This window comes from Thunnus albacares, chromosome 19 (assembly GCF_914725855.1).
Source record: "Thunnus albacares chromosome 19, fThuAlb1.1, whole genome shotgun sequence".
Classification (NCBI taxonomy): Eukaryota; Metazoa; Chordata; class Actinopteri; order Scombriformes; family Scombridae; genus Thunnus; species Thunnus albacares.
The window spans coordinates 23879851-23894050 of record NC_058124.1 but is presented as its reverse complement, the minus strand read 5'-3'; the positions used below and the strand labels follow the sequence as shown (position 1 = coordinate 23894050).

The 14200-nt window shown below is 38.6% G+C and overlaps 1 protein-coding gene across 2 annotated transcripts in view; it reads left to right on the top strand.

Annotated features, from left to right (window-relative positions):
* LOC122970462 overlaps positions 1-13560 on the top strand; it is a 28558-nt gene extending 14998 nt beyond the window's left edge. For both annotated transcript variants that reach the window (XM_044336609.1, XM_044336610.1), the window contains exons 9-10: positions 3519-3611; positions 5218-13560. In XM_044336609.1, the coding sequence (XP_044192544.1) occupies positions 3519-3611; positions 5218-5670 (546 nt within the window). In that variant the 3' untranslated portion in view covers positions 5671-13560. The remainder of the gene's footprint in view (positions 1-3518; positions 3612-5217) is intronic.
* The last annotated feature ends 640 nt before the right edge of the window (positions 13561-14200 follow it).

Genomic DNA, 14200 nt, shown 5'->3' with positions numbered 1-14200 from the left:
GATTCAGCTAGCTAAAAGCGCACACACATGCACATATTTTTTTTACTTCAGTGTTTTATTTGTGACGGTCTACAAGGTAAATATCCTATGTGTATGTGTGAGTATTAGTGCTGGCTTTGTGTGTGTGTATTTTGATTCTGTGTGTAATATATGTGGTAAGGGCGTTATTGATTAGCCTTCATGAGTAAACCTTTCATGATCTTGATTTATTTGAGCCGATTTCTAGAGAATCACTGCACAATCGACTACTTGTCCACAAAGTGTGTGTGTGTGTGCTGTGTCAGTGTTTTACCGTTTGTCTGTGTTTGTTTGCATTAGATGTTATGTTCTGTGTTCATATTGTAGTTTTCAAGTGATCCAAAGCAATAGATTAACATGTGACATGATAGAGACACACTCCCCCTATGGCATGCAGTTTTTATATTTACTTCCAAATATCACAGGTCACCAAAAATTAGACACTATTACTAATTTTAATGATTAATTACTATTTTTCCAGCTACTTGTTGTTAATTTTATATAAGTGAGTTTTTTTTAAGCACTAGTCATACATTTGGCTAGTGAATTTTCTTGCTTGCAACCATTTAATAAGCACGTACATATTACTAACTGACTTGTTTACAGTCGGTTAATGCTTCTGAGTTACTCACAAGTAGCTTCTTTAATGATTTTTAAAAAAAAAATCTTGTCACTATTTCACTAGTACTAGTAGCAAAGAAATAGTGACTGGTAGCGTTTCAATGCCAAGTTATCAGTACTTTTGGATTTATCACAACACACACACATAAAAATAAGATTTGAGTAACATTTTATAAGTACTAGTGCTTCTTAAAGGGGACCTATCATGCTTTTTGTGATTTTTCTGCTATTTTTATACTGTTAAGATGTTGGATGTTAAACATGGTCAAAGGTCCAAAACTTTAGGTGAAAGTATGTAAAAATGCTCCCTGCAAGTCAAAAACCAGGGCTTCACCCTGCCCACGTCCTTTGTTTACAATGTTCTCACTACTTCCTCCTCGTGATGATGTCAGATTGATTGCACATGCCCACAATCGGCTGTCCGTTCCCTAGTCTTTGTTGTTAAAGTTGTTCCACCGGTTGTTGGTGTTGTCCACTCACATATTTCAGATCAGATTGGGGCTCGAACATGTACAGATGTATTTGAGAAGTTTATATTTGAGTAAAGAACAAGAAAAAGAAGTGAAATCCTTCTACTATTATTTGTTTATGTAGCCTCCATGATTTAGGCTCTACTGTAAATGATAACCAGTAGAGCTGCAGAATATAAATATCGACCTGGAAATGTGCATGATACGTCCCCTTTAATAGTTACTACTAAAAACAAAACATGACCAGTAAAAGTTAAAGGTCCAGTGTGAAAAATTTAGTGGCATCTAGTGGAACGGACTTCGCAGAAATGGAATATAATATTCATAACTATGTTTTAATCAGTGTATAATCACATGAAAATAAGAATAGTTGTGTTTTCATTACCTTAGAATGAGCCCTTTATATCTACAGAGGGAGCAGGTCCTCTTCCACGGAGGACGCCATGTTGCATCGCCATGTTTCTACAGTAGCCCAGAACGGACAAACCAAGCACACTGGCTCTAGAGAGGACCTTTTGCATTTTTCATGTTCATGTTTTCATGTTTCATGGCCACCGTAGGTTCTCCTATGGTGGAAGGGGATGGGGGTGTATTCAGTTCATTGCAATCTGCAGCCTCACCACTAGATGCCACTAAATCCCACACACTGGTCCTTTAAATCATTCAACTGGTAACTCTTTTACTTTATAGTAAAACTACCAGAAGAACAGTCATTATAGATAAGAATCAAATTTTTAATGACTAAGGAGCAATATTGAGTAAATGTTTAAACTGCAGGACATAACCCCCCACACTAATGTCTCTCACTCTCTGTATGTGTCTGTGTGTTTGTCAGTATTGTTCGGGTTTGTGTATCACTGTACGTTTCTGTATATGCTTATGCAGCAATATGTATATATGTAAATACTTATAATGTGTGTATATCTTACATGTCATGTGCGTACGGGAGCTTAATGTGTGCGTATGTGTGTTTGTGTATTGACAGTGGAGGTTGAGATGACAGCAGTTGCCCTTGATGCCGGTCGCTTCTGATGTGTTATGGATTTCCTCGTAGGTCTGAGAACACAGAAAACATGTGTGAGAGGATGTCAGCGGCCTCTCGGGACTTAACCCGAGAGACCAACATGAAGCTCGAGTCAATCACACCTCTCCATCTGACTCCGTCTCTCTCTGCCTCACTGTTTTTCTCATCTTACTCATTCACTTCCTCCTATCTTACTTTCACTCTACCTCTCTCATTCTCTCACTTTTAAATCCCTCGTGTCTCACTTTTTGGCACTTATCTTTCTAACACTCCCTGTCACTCAATTGCCACTTGTGTCGCTTCGCTCACACTTGTCTTGCCACCTTCTCTTCCTCTCACTTTCCCTCTTTCTTTCTCACTTATCACTCCTTCTATCCCTCACCTCTCTCCCTGACCAAGAGATGATCCACTGTAGTGCCTCATGCAAACTCATTATTATTTGTTTTTGTTGCAAAGACTGTGTTCTTACTTTTACTTTCTCTTTTAGTGCGTTATCTCTAATATGCAAACTGTAGGCAGCAGGAAGCCTTTGATGAGTATTTTTGTGGTGGTAGATGGATTTTAAAGATTAAATACCAATATATATCTCCAATTATCTGTGATTCCTGCAGTTCACAACAGAACATTATGTTTTGTATTATATTTTGTCAATTTTACCCCCTACAAAAAAGAGATATTAAGCTGTCTATAATTTTTAAATACCTTGTAAGTCAACTTATTTATTGTAGAGCTGCTTTTATGCATCACAAAATGTGTTATGCTTAAGTGTTGGGGCACCAGAGTGAATGATCTGCTGCTGAGCACACAGTAGGATTCGGTGTCTATGCTCTCATCACTAAACGACAAACATGACAATTTCACAAAAAAATGTTTCACTCTGTCTTTCTTTTTCTCGTCTCTCTCCCTAGTTACCTCACTTCTTCTCTCACCCTCATTCTCTCGAACCTGCCTCTATCCCCCTCTCGTTTCGCTTCTTCTTCTCCTCAATTTATCATTTTTCTTCCCTTATGCTGTCTTTCCCGCGCCTCAAAGGAGAACCAACATTTTTTTGAAAGACTACAGCCCTTTTCGGCTCTGTTTCCTCTCAACCTCCGTGAGACCACCGTGACACAAATAACCCCCCCCCCCCCCCACATGTCTCTCATTCATGTCACACGTGTCCTCTTCAGTATCTTACATGTGTATTTAAGAGCTTCCTGTGCAGTTACATGTGCCTAGTGTGTGTCTTTATCCTTTCTACCAGTGTCTGTGTATTTTTGATGACTAATTGTGAGCAAAAGTGCATTTTTTATAGCCATATTTTGACATGTCTTCTGTGTGTGTGTGTGTGTGTGTGTGTGTGTGTTTGTTTGCGTGTCTATGTGTGTGTGTGAACGGGTCTGCAGGTGGTCCATGAGGCTTACACCAGGTTCACTGAGGAATCTCTTATGCAGTCTGTGTCTGATAAGCCTACGGAGAGCACAGAGGTCACCATCAAGGTCAGTAGTACGATCGAGAAGCTGTTTTCCACAACAGAGGCCTTAAATGAGTTAAAATATATGATCAATATAATACATGTTATAATGAAAAAACAAAACATAATGTCAAAATGCCAAGGTTTCATTTTAATACAGTAAATCTGACATATATTGATCCTCAATGGAGTACAAGCAAATAATGTTAAACCTGATTACAAAACACTCATGTACTGTCAGGAAAGTTATCCTTCAAAGTAATATATCAATAAAAAACTGGGTGAGGGGGGGAAATCATTAACTCTCCTAGTGCCTGAGATTGCTTGGCAGAAACTACCTACTATATAATGTCAGGTCAGTGCCAAGTGTAATTAAAAGGCAATCAACCTCACACACCGCACAGAGCAGCGGAACAGATTAGATTAAAGTTTAAAGGATGGATCTTTTGTGAGACTGAACAAGACGAGCAGAGAAACTAAAGTGGTCAAGGTTCAGAGAGTTCTTTGGTTATTTGATTGTAGCCTCTGCAGACGTCACACGTTGGAAGATGAGCATAAAAGTGAAAGTAAAGTAGTTTCCCTGTAAGTGTGAATTTGTTGATTTGTGGGTTAAACAAAGGCTAAGCATGTAGACTAAACTTGGCTAAATTTGGTTGAAAAGTGTTTAGGTTACATGTTACCATTGTTCCAGCAGCATTACATCCCTGTTTTTATTATGTTAAATATAGTGATTGAAATGCTGTTTAAACAACAGTTATATCTAACCGAGACATTTTCTTTTTAAAAAAAAGTTTAGCCTAGTTTTATACTTGACACGTCTTTTATCCTGCAAATGACTGCATGTATGCTTACTGGGTTACTTCAACACATGTTATCAGTCTAGCCGGTAATCTCAGGAACAACAGCTACAACAACTGCTTTACTTTCACAGGGAATGTATGACTTTATTAGGTTATGTCCTGTTATTTTATCCATTCAGTCTAAATAATTAAATGTAGTCTCCATATTTAATGGAGGAAGGCAGGTGTAGCCTCTCATCCATAACCTACATTTTACTATAACTTCCGTACAAATGTGATTTATTAGTCTTTTAACAAACTTATATCGATTCTTGTGGCGTATTTGCATTTCCATTCCCGCAATGCTCAGTCATGTTGTCTGCATGCAACAAAGAAAATAAGAATTGGTGCCTACCAGGGAGTGGAAGGTAAAACTATAAATATGGTCCTAGAAACATGTTCATAAATTATTCAAGTTGCTTTTTCACTGACCTGAATTTTTACCACTTCTTTTTCCTACCCTTCCTCCACTGTCCGCCAACCCCCCCCCCCTCCTACTCCCCCCCCCTCCATCTCTCCCGCTCTGTTGGGGGAAATCTTTTTTATGCTCCTCTCACACTGTTATTCTATCCTTCCCTCAACTTTCTTACCGCTCCCCTTCTTTTACTTTTACTGCTTTCAATTAATTTCTTATCCTTTTTCATTTAACTATCGCCCCCCTTTACTCTCTCTGCCCTGCTCTTTCCCTCTCATTTTACTTCTCTTTGTCATCACTCCCTGCCTTGTGTTTCTTTATCTACTTTCCCCCCCTTGCCTTTCATCTCCTCTCCCCTCCTCCCTCCTTCCGTTTAGGGCCTCGAGGTGTCAAAACCAGGCCGCTACCAGGCTCTCAACTCAGACTCCAACTTCCTGGAGATGAGTGACTCCGGGGTGGAGTTCACCAGCTCTGGCCTCCCTCTAGACAGCGACACCGATGCTGCAATGACCTACGCCTCCCACAAGCCCCTCCTGAACGCGGTATCCCCGACAGCTGTGACCGAAGGAGTTCACTCTGACAGCCTGGAGGCCACCATGGTCCCCGACGGCAACCTCACCGCCAGCCGAACCCCTGACTCCGCCATGAGTGCCAGCCCCGCCTCCAATCCTCGCTCTTTAGCTGCTGGCACCCCGGACGGCAGCCTGCACGGTGCTGCGTCACCGGGAACGGCCTCCAGGGGCACCGCTGGATCAGATTCAGCCAAGACAGAGGGAGGGGATGAGAGCGGAGAAGCTGGGCAGAAAGAGGAATCAGCTCAGAGCACCTGAGAGGATCCCCAGGGTGATATTTTTTTTTAGCTTGTCTCCTTATACAGTAATTACATCCACAACAATCTGGCAACAATCAGGAACCTTATCATATTCAACTCCCACCAAGTCCTTGATCACCGCATTTGAAACAACATCACAGAAAAAAAATTCACGCTTGGATCCGGATGTCAGTGTAGCCTAGAAGAAAATATTAAATGGGCAGCTGCACAAAATGCACAATACAAAGTTTTCTGCACTATGCATTGAAACATGAGATGCAAAAGAGTAACCCCAAGCTCTATCAAAAGAAGAACAAAGCAATTCTGTGCATATGGAAAATGCATGCATTTAAATTAAACATTACAGTAGATAACAGTTCAGATCAATGGGAAAACGCTGAGTAGAGTAGACTGACTGCATGCAAGCTTCATCGGGCCATGAAAGCACAGGCTCAGAAAGAAGCTATGATGATGTGAAAAGGGTAAAACACTCTCAGCACTTTTAGGAAAACACCTAAATGGGATCAAAATGATTTTAGCTCCTGTCGAAAGTTGTCAAAAAAAATTACAGGAGTTAGACAGTTTGACAGTCGGAGTCAGTACGCTCTGAGGAATGAGGCATTATTTTCTAAGACCAAGGCTACCAACAACAAAAGTAAAGAGCTTCTCCCCTATTGAGGCAAATTTCAATGTGCTGCCTCTGACAGCACTTTTGTCTGCTCTCACGGCATCAGACAAACACTGCGATGATTGCATTTCATTCCACCCACACACAGACTCTATTATTAACAGTATAAGCATGTCAAAAAGCGTCTCCGCCTCTCAGACAGAAGCGCTTGACTCAGCACTTGTTCACCTTTCCATGGGAAAACCCTCCTCGATGTCTTTATTTCTGAAAAAAGAAAACCTTGCAAACTGAAACAAGCTCAGAAGATTGAATAGCCCCACTCCAATGGGAGCGCCGGCGGTTGTTTTCCTCTCTCTCTCTCATATCTTAGACGTCAAATCTCTGCCACATCTGACGGCATCATCTAAAGAAACCTGTCGAAATGTCCACCTCGTTTCACTCACACTAATGATGAATGCCAGAGAAAACACCCACAAAAACAACAGCTAACTGTAGAACCGATCCTCATTTTCTTTTCTTTTTTTTCCCGTCCTCACTGGAGTTGTCACAAGCCTTGTCAGAGAAAAAAAAATAAATTCAGAGAATACTGTGGAACACCTCTGGGACTTCTGGAACAATTGCCAAGAACGTAATTGGATTCTTGGTCTCTTTGCAGCCAGACCAAATTCACGGACACCAGGAGTGAGGAGCAGTGGTAGAGAGACGGCAGAGCTGGAACAGGGTACTATTCGGGGAACAGATAAATGACTTGCATGATTTAAAGCCTCCTATTTTCATCTCGGCCCCCATCCATCTGACAGAGCTCTCTGATTATTGTAGCCCAGTTGTTTGCCAAAATGAAGTGACTGGAAAGACGCAGTGGGATCAATCTGCGATAACGACGCTGCCTACACCCCCAACGGATGAGACTGAATAACAGTGATTATGAGGTGTGTCTGTATGTGTGTGTATGTGTGTGTGTGTGTGTGTGTGTGTGATTGTGTGTGTTGGGAGGGGGGAGTTTCGTACAAAGCAACCAACAATGTTAGACATTCAGCGTACTGCATGGAGACATTATTCCATTCAGCTCATGAAAAATAGGAAATGAAAAAGAGGAGGAGATTCTCAGAGTATAAAAATCCTAAATTAATGGTTTAACAGACATCAATAGGTCACATATTTGCTGCTGGTGCTCTATGAATCCAAACCCACCGTTTTACTACTATTGACGGTATTGTGTCTCGTTCGATATCTCCTCAACCGTCGAAGTAAGGAAGGTCAAATGTTTACACATATTTCAGTTCAAATGTATTAAACTGTTCAAGGGCATTCAGCTCCTAATAACTTAGAGTTCATATTGCTGATTTTTATTTACTTATTTTTTACTGCAAAGAGGTCAAAAGCATGTATGAGAGACCTAAAATATCACATAGTCAGGTAGCTTCTAAATGACATCCTTCTAAATTCTGTAGTCCTACATTTTTAGCTTAAGTTTTTATAGGTGACCAGATTAGCAGTGGTTCATTTAATTACACACTGAACAAAAATTAACACATTTTGTGGGAGAAGAAAGACAGAAAGAAAGAAAGATTGAGTTGAGAGGGTGGCAATAGTGGCATGGAACAGCTTCAAATAAATCTAAAAGAGCATGAACAGCTTCAATTAGATTTAGCTCCTACAGCCCCAACAACCGCTTTTGACTAATTAGTTTCCTTTCCTTGCCGTGGCAAAGGACTGTGGGCTAATTCAGGTCACAGAAAACCGAATTACACCAAAGATATTTCACAAAACGAGAGCGAGACATCACACACTCGGTCCATACATGTCCTTCCATCCACAATCTGTCACACTCATATAGAGTAGAGAACACTTTCACACATTTAGATTTGTAACCAATCAACCACTGAATTAATCCAAACCACAATGATCTTCATCATAACAAGGCTCCGCCATCTCGAGGATCCCGTTTAGTTGCCGCTGTTGTTGTTGTTGCCATTGACAGCTGTTAGCAGTAGGGCTACCTCATGTTGCAAATGACTTGATGTCAACCCGAGAAATCTGCAAGATTTAATGATCAATACCTCTGAGTGTTACTAAAAGCAGTCAGACAGACACAGATGTTTTGGTGTCTGGTAAAGAAAAGCACAAAATTAAACTTGCGTGAACCTTTTGAAACATAAAAAGGTTCACATTGTTATAAAAAGGGGTAAAAAATAAGTAGCAGCTATTGTAAATATAATATATTCATCCGCAAAAAAAAAAAAAAAAAGACTAGAATAACTAGTTCCCTTCTTATTCAGGAAATTTTGGATTTATTCACTGCAGAGGTAAAATGTTGAATAAAAGAATTATAAGTGTGTAAAATGACTTACCCTACTTACATGTCATTGAATTATTGATTTTGTATGGTTTTATAGGGCAGTGCTTTTGCTCATGCAGGGACTTCTTGACTTAATCACATATATATATATATCTTAATACTAAAAGGCAACAGTAAAGCTCCTCAAACTGACTCTGTGTGTCATGTAAATATCAGGTGGATTCACATAAGCTCTAATAGGAAAGATGATGGCTGTCTTTGGGTGAATGACAAATTGATGGTCAAAGGGTTTTTAATTCAATCTAAAGCAATATTAATGATAATGGCACACAACAACACTCACAGGGAAGGAAACAGAAACAAAACATAGCACATATGTCATCAGTCACTCTTAATCATCCCTTTTCTCACTGTTGTAAAATATAAAAATATGTGATATGCATGTGTATAGTGTGGAAATACTAATATGTTTCTTACTGCAAGGCTTATGCAAGATTTTATACTATTAAAACGCTGCATTGATCCTTTAACCACATGTCCACAGTAGGTAGAAAACTAACACACAGTGCTGGAGATGCCTTCAGCTGGGAAGACTCTCTGGTTTTTTTTCCGCTCATTTCATGTTTACATGTTTGAATCACAGTGATGCTGTGAGTGAAATCCTTTCATCAAAGTTTGATTCAGCAGGGTTGGAGTATCAGGTGTGCACTGTTTTTATTTTATTTTATTTTACCAGGTAGTCTTATTTAGACTTAGAATCTGTTTTCAAGAACAGGCCAACAAAGCAGGACCAGGAGAGACAATATGCAGGAAACCAACGTGCTGTACAGTGATATCGGAAAACAGTCAAAGTGTGTATTTACACAAATATTGACTATTCAATTAAATTAAGTTACTGAGGAGGTGAAAAAAGATGCCTGGTTTAAAAAAATATATTCCATGAGGGGAAAATACACTTTGTTTGCTGTCTGGGAGTTAACTTTAGGAGATGTTTAGCCTAGCTTTGCTATCTGCTGTTGGTCAGTAAACTGCTCTCATGCTAAGCTAACTGCTCATTAAGCTAACTGCTTATTAAGATAACTGCATTTTAAGCAGTTAGCTTAATGAGCAGTTAGCATGAGCAATATCTCATTTTCTATTTCTACATGTGTTAAACTGACACACACACACAAGTAGCCACATTTGAGTTGTTAAAAGGGACCTTTGATGGAAGTAGGCTAGCTTAGCTAACACATTTCAGATGACACAAAGGTGACATAGTAGATATTTTCATTCAACTTCTGCTAATACTGTCTTCACGTCGTATTGTACAGACTGTGATTATCAGCAGCTCAATGGGGAAAAAAACATTGTAATTCCCAGTCCCGGTGATATTGGGAATTTCTAACAGTTGCAATATCTCCCACTTAATGAAAAGAACTGCAGCAGTATCAACAAATTGGTTGCAAAATGGCTGCAAAGCCACTATTTCTGGCAATTACATCTGGATAAAATCTCATGGTAACACTAATATAGTCGATTCAGCTGATTAAAAAAAGACTTATACACCACTTATCTATTTTTACTCGTTAACAAACCACCACAAATATGTAACATAATGGAAAAAAAGCTAATGGAAGATATTTATCTGGTGTGATTACACGGTGATTACAAGCTACTAAGTAGGAATATAAAAGGGTTTTCTATTCCTCCCACTCTGCCAACATTGCTTGGAAATAGCATAAGAAGGCAAATCAACATATTACCTAAAATGCCTGATGTGATTTGTTAAATGATGTGAAATAAACAGATTTACACCCCGATTACAACAAATTCAAGCCTTTGTAGAGTGCTAGATATCACTCATAAGTCAAATAATATTTGCAGAGAATGCTTAATGGTACTTAGATAAGATGACACAAGGACAATGTAGATAAATGAATTGACCTTTTCAGTGACGTTATCATATTTAAATACACGGATTGGAAATTTCATACATTACAAAGCCTCTGTTGGAGGGCACTTTTTGTGTTTTTGCAGGGTCAAGGGGCACAAACCTCCTATGGATGTCAGCATGTAGCTGTAGGAATAATAATACTGTAAGTTCAGGCAATCACAGCTGACATAGGCTTTATGAAAGGATTTCACTTTCTGTCTTTCAGCCTCGCTCTGATGTTTTCTGTTTCATTACACATCCGAGCCGCTATTCACAAAGCCTCTCGGAGCAGGAGTGCTGATCCCTGTGTGGATAGAGGGAGATTTGATGAAATGTTCTTTCAGTTCTGGTAGATTCGCTCCTCTGTTAATCTACTGTTCTCAGTAATTCCAGAGAATATGATGAAAAACCATAAAATGATGTCTGCAGTGTGGCTGTTTGCTAATACCTCTGATCACAATAGAAATTCTCTTTAGCACAAAATAGTGTTGGAGAAACTGTCAACCACGGCTAATGACACTGAGATCGATACGTTTTAATTCACTCCAGTTCAATTCTGTGATTTAATTTAGTTGCATCTGTTGATTCATGGCAGATAATTGGAGAAAATCATTGAAAACCATTGATCTTTTTCACTCTAAGCTCAACCATAAGCACAATATTTCATAGTAAGAACATTTTATGAATAAGGAACCCACTCTCTTTTTGGAGGAACTGATCCCACTTTAACAGCACTCCTACTCTGGGCTACATTGTGAATTATTCAGTGATGCATTGCACCCCATTTGCTCGGAAATTGCTTTGTAGTAACACATCTTTCCCCATTGTGATACTCCCAGCACCTGAGAATGTTTTTTTATACAAGAGAAAAAAAAAATGAAAATGTATTCCTAAAAATAATGTAGAATTTTCATATAACCTGTGTGTTTACTTTACTGGGACAAACGTATGTCATCCTAAAATAGATGAGTGCATTTGCAGAAAATCACACCTCCTTTGAAAGAATGAACATGCTTGAATACATTTCATCGTCAGAACTTTTTGTAGCATCACATTTAGCATCAAAAAAACAAAACAAAAAAACAACACTACTATCGCTAATAACGTGCTTAGTATTTCTCCTTACTCTGATATTATAGCCTATAACTGCTGTCCAAGTGTATACCTAAGAGGTTGTGTAACTGCAGCATGCTGACCTGTAGATTGCTTGTGGGACAGCAGCTGTGATGCTGATAGCTAATAACGATAGTAATAATATGAATTGCACTTTTCTGTAAAGCTTGCCTCCTGAGTCTATCCTGATTTTGTTAATTTCTCACCTGTCGCTGACATCTGGCTCTGGTTTCCCACAATCCTCCTGACTCCTTAAATTCACTTTCCACTGCTGGCATTCAACTGAGCGTGACAGTTAAGGGAGAATACCAGTGTTTTTTTTGTTTTTTTTTTAAGGTTGCTGCCAATCATCCAAGGCGCTTTTATTTGTTGTTGGTGTCAGTCTAGCTGGAGAAAGAAGAAGCTGTTTGCTGCCGTTCATTATTGTAAAATATGACACATTAAATATATATATGAAATATGAAAACACGGAGTACCTATTTGGCACAGAAAAACTTTGTGTTTTATTGTTATGGTATCTGAGCTGAGTGTTTAATGTTACACTCTGTTCTGTCAATCATAGGAAGAAGTCGTCTCTGCAGTAAACAAGTCGCCTTACTAACTTTGTCATGTCACTCACGTCTTTAAGCGTGTCTTTGACATGGCGTCATAACTTTTGTATTTTAATTTAAAATGAATCAAATAGCAAAAATCAATCAAAAACTGACACTAGTGTTCTCCTTTAACATCACATCTGACGCATTATAAATACTCTTTATGACTCCTTTGCAGCCATGAAGCTGATGTTCATTTAAATGCTTCTAAACTAACATATATGACGTGGTCTTCAGGGTCATTAAAGTTATTTTATGTGGATTAAATATTATGCTAATATGTTGAATGCAATGATAAGTGGATGTACTACATATCATGGCCAGTCTTTTCATAAATCTCTCCATAGACTTTCAACTCTCCTGGTTTTAAAATGGTTTTGGGAAACCGCAGGGTCAGGATGGCTCTTGAGGCTAAATTAGATCCTATCTGTTGTTTTAGCCCTTGACTCAGTCAGGAGAAGTATTGTGATCGTCAATATTACTAGATATACAGTACCAGTCAGCAGTCTGGACATACCTTCCCATTCACTTGAATGAGAAAATGTATCCAAACCTTTGACTGGTACTTTATATACCTACATATACAGTGTGGTATTTTATTATTATAAAATACAACGTAAATCCTTTAAAATAAGATACATCAGACTTTCTTTTTGACTTGATCTAGTCCTGTATCTGCAAATTATTTACTTCACTGTCTGTAATTTATTTATGGTAATGGTTTATAATGTAAAGCCTCGATGATGGTGATTGAAAAACCTTGTTTTGTTTCAGTTACATCCAGGTTGCATAAGAAATGTATGTTAAAATCAAGACAGTATGAATCTCATTGTTAAATCTGTGTGAATCCTCATGGCATGCTGGTATGAAGCTCTGAAAAATTAACACAAATACAGAATTTAAGTTCAGTGTTGCACCGTTGGGTTTAAGTTTAAATGTTGATTTAGTCCCGATTAATTCATCTCTATTGTCATTGATCGAGCAACATGTGCAATAAGCATCGAACCATGAAAGTGTTCAGGATCGTTTTGATTGTTGTAAGTGAAATGTACAGGTACCAAGGAGACCATGGTATGTTTTTGCAAATCTCTCTTGGTACTTGTTATTACTTTCATTTTGAAATTATGTGTATGCTTCTTATATAAGAGTTCAGATTTAATTTGCCAAACCAAGGTAATCATTGACTTTTACAATGCTTCCCTGTACTGCCATGAACAAGCGACCACACGTCCTCGTTTGCTTGAAGAATAAACCAGTGATTATTTATATACTATATAAGACCTTTTGGCATCCTGCACAGACTTTTGTAAAGCTTCTCTTTTTCTGTGAATGAATAATTCCAATTAAACGAATTTTCAACATATAGTGAATCAGAGCGGTTTTTGTGTCCTTCGTATTGATGCTATTTCATTCATACAAACTCAGGCATTTTTCATTTAAATCTCAGTAATGGATTTAAACCATGGAACCATTTGGGAAGGTTTTGTTTTCATAAATAGTCTCGATCACAAACACATTCTGATCTTAAAGCTCAGCTCTTCAACTTTGATATTACCTGAGTATAGAAAGAAAGTAGTGATACAGTAAGTATAGATTTGTACGGTTTGAACTGCAGTTGGTTGCCTGTAGGCGTAAAGTGGGCGGCGCTGCAGCTATAAGGCCGCACTTACATAACAGTTACTTTGTGCTTTTACAGCATTTTATGAGACAGTTTGGATTTATTTTCGAGGGGCAGGTATTGAATCAAAAAAGGGGGTTGGTGGCAGTAAATATCTCCCAGGGAGGGGCGCCTTTGCCAGTTACTGAAGACAAACAGGCACCAATAAGAATATTAATGAGTCTAAATGAGACTTTATGGCCATTATAACAAACATTAATAGGAATTTGCTTTGGTGAGCTCAAAGTGCAACAGACAATACACACGACAACAATCAACACAACATACTACTACTACCATTTTAGAATCCATAGTGTACCGAAAATGTGAAAGGTAAGCCAAAA